At 64.4% G+C, this 6,255-nt stretch overlaps 1 protein-coding gene across 1 annotated transcript; it reads left to right on the top strand.

Annotated features, from left to right (window-relative positions):
- The first annotated feature begins 372 nt into the window (after positions 1–372).
- On the top strand, positions 373–4,872 carry LOC117654506 (retinitis pigmentosa 1-like 1 protein). Its single transcript, XM_034401175.1, has 4 exons — positions 373–426; positions 2,058–2,237; positions 2,445–3,779; positions 4,774–4,872. Exons 1-4 carry the CDS (start codon positions 373–375, stop codon positions 4,870–4,872), a joined length of 1,668 nt encoding a protein of 555 aa, XP_034257066.1.
- Positions 4,873–6,255: the final 1,383 nt, after the last annotated feature.

The raw sequence follows: 6,255 nt of genomic DNA, 5'->3' as shown, positions 1-6,255 counted from the left end.
CGTCCGGCAGCGGTTTGTCGCTGTCTCTCTCGCACCCTCACGGAGAGTGCCACGAGTGCGAGAGAGACTCATCTGAATCGCTCGGCAGGCCGGCAGGGTGCGCTAATGCAATTCCACGCCTGCAGTTTTTACGATGGGAACATAACACGACACGCGGTGCCGATGGTCCCGACTCACCTCCGCGGAAAGGGGTTCCGTTCTCAGGGTTGGCGTTTCCCCCGTTAAGGCACTAACGGAGGGGCAGGAGCTTAAATCACCTCGTAAGACCGACTAATGTCGCGTGAGTTATGTTCCAGTTTTCTAGCAGGCGCTTTCTTTTTTGCTCGAGTTTAAGGTTTAAGGATGGACGTTCAACAAACGGCTCTGTCAAGCATGAGCCTCTCACTGTTACTCAGCTTGATGGTCAACACAGGGGGTCCGAGTGGAGTATGTATTACCCAGACCACGATTTCATTGAAACGCTCAGAAAAAAATAGTACTGTGGGCGGGAGTTGGACCCGCGATCAATGAACCTCGTCAAAAATGGATTTGCCTGGTACTTATCCATCTAAGCTACCGATTCGCACCCCTTTTGCCCTTCTTCTTCGGGCCCTGCCCTGGCCGAGGGGCTGGGAGGGTTGGAGTTGTTATTGCTACATACAACAGGTTTGTGAGGCAATCCGCGGGGCTCACCGGGAGACTGATTCCGAGAGTCCTTTTCGTCGTTCTGTCTCTCTCGCACTCGTGAGGCGTTTCGTGCAGGTGCGAGAGAGACAGAGCGACGACGAAAAAGACACTCGGAATCAGTCTGCAGGAGCGCCGCTCGAGGGAGGAAAGAGGGAGGGGGTTCAATCAGCAGGAAAAGGGTGGGGCGTCGAGACCGGCCGCCTCAGGAGCCACCAGCCACCCCTTCGGAGCCGCGGCCGCGTTTATGGCAGTCTAATGCTCGCCTTGCGAAACGAAAAGAGCATCGGGGGAAGGACAGAGGAGGGCGAATGTGAATGGCGATGCTGAATACATGTTCTGTTTCGATTGTTTCTAGTTTCTGCCCGGGATTGCCGCTTGGATTGGCTTGGATGAGAAATCGCGCGCCGCGTCGCTGATTGTTGTCCTCTAGTGGCGGCTTGCTGCGCCCGCTACAATGAAAGGACGCGGCGTTGTCCGTGTTTCCCGAGGGAAATCCAAGTGACATGGCCCCGGGACGCCGGCCGGCGCCGCGGACCGCCCCCCTCGCCGTAGCCGTCCTCGCAGTCCTCGCCGCGCCGCCGTAGTCCAGGTTTGAGGTTAGGGCAACCATGCTTCTTGGTGCCCTCGTCCTGGGTTTTGCGAAGTGACCCAGCAAGCTGATTCCGAACGCTGCTCCGGTCGCTCTGTCTCTGTCGCACTTCGCCACCCCACTGTGTGACAGCGCGGGGTGACGCGGGGCCTGTCTGTACACCTGTTGCGTGTCCACGTTGCAGGCTGGCGATGCTGGCATGAGGAGCGTCCCCGATGTCCGACCAGACCGATGGCGATGGTGCGCGTCGACAGCGCCCCCCACGACGGCCGCCGCGGACGACGCCGAGCGCCGGCGGCGGCGTCCCCGTCAGCACGGCGTCGGCCACCCAAAGGGGGCCCCCGCGCTCGACCGGCAGCCGCCCCGCCGTGGCCGTCAGCCTGCGTCCGCCAGCCGCCACCGCGCCGCCCCGGAGGCTGACCGCCACCCCCGCCCCGCCCGCGGACGCCCCCCGGGCGAGCTCCGCGCAGTCCCTGCAGGGCGTGGCGCGGCACGCCGGCAGCGGCACCCCCGCCTCGCACCACTCCATGAGGGCGGCGACGGCCCCTGAGTGGCGGCTGGGCCTGGCCGCCGCGGTGGTGGTGCGGACGCAGCGCCCCGCCGTCACCCCCAGGGCCCCCGCCGCGCACCGCCAGGTCCCCGCCGCGCACCGGGCCGCCCCCAGGCCGGCCGCCAAGGTGGCCTCCAAGACGGCGTCGCGCGCGCACTCCAGCTCGCGGCAGCGCGGCGCCAAGGTACCTGCAACCCCACTCAAAGTCTCCATTAAATCCCGAACTGCTTTTTGACACTCGTTGTTTGGCAGGCTCACGCTGGTGTTCGTCCGAGGCGCGCCGCGCAAGAGGACCCAGAAGAACAAGTAGGGCAAGAAGCACCACCCCCGCGAGTCAAGGCGGACGAGCAGGAAGACCCGAAGCAGGCGGCCGCCACCGCCCCCGAGTTCCTGCCCGTCGTCAAGCAATCCAAGGGCGTCATGGGCGACGACGTGAGCGTGTCCTGCGTGGCGCACGACCCCGCGAGACCTGCCGCGCAGGCCGCGGCGCAGCCGTCCGCGCCCCTTGCAGCCGCGCCGCCCTTAGACGGCGCAGCTCCGCCACCCTTGGACGGCGGAGCTGCCCCCGCCCCACCTGCAGGTGCGCCAAGCCCCGACGCAGTGGATACACTGCAGCCAGGTGTGCCGCCCCCGCAACAGCCTGCCGACCCCGAGGGCGAGGCCGTCCCCGCCGCCGGGCTGGTCTCCGCCAAGCAGTCCAAGGGCCTCATGGGCGACGACGTGAGCGCCTCCTGCGTGGCACACGACGACACTGGACCACCGCCGACTGCAGTGCCGACTGCAGAGGGCGGAGCTGAGCCAACCCTTGAGGGTGCAGGTGCGCCAACCTCAGAGGGCGTAACTGAACAAACCCAAGAGGGTGGTGCTGTGCCAACCTTCGAGAGCGTAGCCGAACCAACCCCACAAACCGGTGACCCACTGTCCGGGCCTGAAGCTGTCGAACCACCTGTAGACGACTCTGGTGTACCAACCGCCGGAGCCACAAGTGCACCAACAGTGGAGGTGCCTGAAGCTGGGCCGAGCCCCGCAGCCGCCGACGTGGAGCCACCAGCGCTGCTCTCCGCCCGGCAGTCCAAGGGCCTGATGGGGGACGACGTGAGTGCGTCTTGTGTCGCGCACGACGGCACGGCACCTCCCCCGACTGCTGCAGGTGCACCAACCTCGGACGGAGCCACCGCTCCACCCTTAGACGGCAGTGCACCGCCGTCGGGGCCTGCAGTCGAACCGCCTGCAGACGCTGCAGCGGACGCACCGCCCCCGGATGCTGCAGAGGAGAGGCTGCTGGACCACGATGGTGCACCGCCGACGGCAGCTGGACCGTCTCCAGATGCTGAACAAGATGAACAACCCCCAGCGGCCACCGAGCAGGCCGTCGCCGAGGTGCTCGCCGCCAGGCAGTCCAAGGGCCTGATGGGGGACGACGTCAGCGCGTCCTGCGTGGCGCGCGACGCCTCGGGAACACCTGCCGGGGCCGCGGCTGGAGTAGTGGCGAGTGCCCAGCCAGAGTCGGCAGTTGATTCAAACGCTGCCGCTGAACCACCCATGGAGGCCGTGGAGCAGCCTCCCGGGGCTGATCAGCCCCTCGAGGCCGGTGAGGCCGTTGGACCGTCTGAAGCTGCAGGACAGGCCCCCGGCGTGGAAGCTGGGCCAGCCCCGGAGACTGGCGCCTCTGAACAACCCGCGCCCGACGCCGAGCCACCCTCGGACTCCGCGGCCCGGCCGCTCTCCGCCAAGCAGTCCAAGGGCCTGATGGGTGATGACGTGAGCGCCTCGTGCGTGGCGCACGACGAGGACGCCGTCGGCGCCCCGTCCTCGACGGCGGCCTCGAAGACGTCCAGCGGTGCGCAGACGGACGGCAAGTACGAGCGGCCTCCGAGCCGCCACAGCAAGTCGTCCTCCAGGAAGACCGCCGACGTTGGCCACGGCGACGACCCCGCCGACGAGCACCGCGAGAAGCCGGCCGACGGGAAGCAGGTTGACGACGGGCAGCACGGCGGCGCCGGGGGCGAGGAGGGCGCCGCGGTGCAGGAGAAGCACTCCAAGGGGCTGCTCGGTGATGACGTCAGCGTGTCGTGCTCCGCGGCCGCCGGGCCCAGCAGCGCCGCGGACCCTGTCCTCGTCCAGGACGCCGACGGCGGAGGCGAAGACGCCCGCGTTGTCGCCGAAGTCGGCGCCGAGTCCACCAAGGACGCCAGCAAGGTGGGCGACGCGCAGGACCAGGACTCCGGCATCGGCTCCCGGGGAACCGTCGGCGAGGCGTCGGGCGACCAGGCGGTGCCGCTGCCTCCCGACGAAGTGCCGGCCGTGGAGCCCGACGCCAGGGCCTCCAACAAGAACTTCCTGGGCAAGGACACGAGTCTCGCCTGCACCAACCGGGCGGAGCTCCCTGTCGGGGCGGGGCCGCCGGGACAGGAACCAGCTGGGGCGCCGGGAGAGGGAAGTCCAGCAGGAGCACCGGAAGAAGGAGCAGCAGGACCGGTAGCAGGGACAGAAGTACCGGAAGGAGGAACAGCAGAGCCGGCAGTAGAAAGTATACCGGGAGGCGAAAGTCCAGCAGGGGTAGAAAGTGCAGGAGCGAAAGTGGAACCTGGGGGTGTCGCGGGGGTTGAAGGCGGTGAAGCAGCACAGGAAGAAGAAAGTGCAGCAGGGGCACCGGAAGTAGGAAGTGCACCAGGGCCACCCGAAGTGGGAAGTGCAGCAGGAGCACTGGAAGTAGAAAGTGCAGCGGGGGTGGCTGCGCAAGGCGGCGGTGCGGAGACTGCTGCACCGGCAACTGAAGAGACTCCAGCGGCGAGCGCTGCCCGCGCGAAGGACATCTTCGGGGACGACGTGAGCTTGTCCTGCACCAACGACGGCCGGCAGTGACTGCGCCCTTTCCTCTGCGGAATCACTGTGAATTTTGCATAGACTATTTTTTAAAAAAATCAAAAGTTTGTAATTTATTTTTATTTTATAAATCTATGTACAGATATGTGTGTGGTATGTGTCTTTGTTTTATGGCTTTATTGAGTTGTTGGCAGTGCAGGGAGTTCCAGAGAGCTGCTCGACGAGTCAAGCCCATCGGTGACACCTTTCTTGCAATTTTTCTTCCCTGTTTTGCCAAGTTTTTCTGCGGACACTGTTTCTGTACTTTTTTCGGTGTATCGGTGGGCGCACGCGCGCACGTAAACAGAGTGACAATGTGCTGTGCTCGTCGTTTGGTCCCTTTGAACCTTCGCTTCCGATGCCCTAGGCGCTAATCTCCGTTCCGGATGAGGCCTGCGGGGTCCACCGTAAAATTAAGCCCTTCCAGCTGGGACGCGCTTGCCCGGCCCTTTTATCCAGTTTATGGACAAACTGATGGAACGGCAGTAAAGTGCGACAGAAAGGGAAGGCCAGCAGTCAAACACGCCGTAATTTCTTCATCTGTCAAGACGCTGCCTAGGAAGCTTCCGCTTTCTCCAGTGGCGTAGAGCAGGGATGCTGGGGGTTCTCCTTTCCGGGAGATCGCCGTTTGAAAATGCCTTGGGAATTTTTTTTTCACGGTTTTATGCCACATCTGCCTGTGAGTTAGAGCCGTCATGTTATTTTCCCTCCCAGTTGAAAATGAACCTCCATCGAACGTCGAGTGTCTCAGTGCGGTCCAGATTTCGACTTTTAACCATACGGAGGACACGACGTCGAGGAAATCGCATTTTCCGCTGCAATCGTGTCCGAAATAATTTTAAAATTTTCAGGGGGGCTTTTTAGGGGCTAAACTTGCTGGTTAGCACACCTGTAAAAAATCAGCCGAACTGAGACTGACGCTGGCGCGGTCCGCCTTGCCGCCGCCCCTTACGGTGGCCCCGCGCCGCTTGGCCACGCCCAGGAGGGTGAAGGAGTGTGTGAGGCAAGAGCGAGTTGTGGCGCAACCTGGGGCGGAGCGGAGCTGAGGACCCCCAGGACCATATGCCGCGTCCTGGGGACATACCGACGCAGACCCGTCCATCTCGCGGCCCGCGGCGGTGTAGTTACGGGGTAGTTCCTGGAGGCCTCCTTGTCGTGTGCCGGCACGGCGCGGCGCGGCACGCGCACCCAAGGCCGCCCGCCCTTCTATCGGCCTGCCTGTCTGTCTGTCTGTCTGCTCGTCGGAGGGTAAGCCGCGAGGGGCTGGAGCGGGCTGGAGTTGAGAAAGACCCCAAGAATCGGCGCGGGGTGCCGCGAGACGGCAGACGGGACGGGACGCGCGGAGTACAGTGTTGCAAGACAAGGATCCCCGGCGGGGAGCGTCTCGGGAGCACGCGTCGGGCAGGTGTCGGCGGTGTCCGGGACCGTCCGCGACCGTCCGCGGTCCGGGAGGCAGTCAATGAAGCGTCCGCCGGCTGGGGATCAGGGCAGCCCCGATGAGCAGGCTCAGACTCGCGACAAAGTTGGCGCGAGGGGGGACAAAGTCGCCGAGAAAGAGGGGAAGGGGGATGAGGGGTTCACCATG

The sequence above is a fragment of the Thrips palmi genome, unplaced genomic scaffold, assembly GCF_012932325.1.
Source record: "Thrips palmi isolate BJ-2018 unplaced genomic scaffold, TpBJ-2018v1 HiC_scaffold_10, whole genome shotgun sequence".
Taxonomy (NCBI): domain Eukaryota; kingdom Metazoa; phylum Arthropoda; class Insecta; order Thysanoptera; family Thripidae; genus Thrips; species Thrips palmi.
The sequence above is the reverse complement of the archived record's forward strand: the minus strand, read 5'-3'. Positions and strand labels throughout refer to the sequence as shown.

Coding starts and splice junctions, on each gene's coding strand:
- LOC117654506 (XM_034401175.1), top strand. CDS start 373: ATGAGCCTCTCACTGTTACTCAGCTTGATGGTCAACACAGGGGGTCCG. Junction 2,238..2,444: donor AGGGCGTCATGGGCGACGAC/GTGAGCGTGTCC, acceptor CCCCCGCAACAG/CCTGCCGACCCCGAGGGCGA. Junction 3,780..4,773: donor AGCCGGCCGACGGGAAGCAG/GTTGACGACGGG, acceptor ATCTATGTACAG/ATATGTGTGTGGTATGTGTC.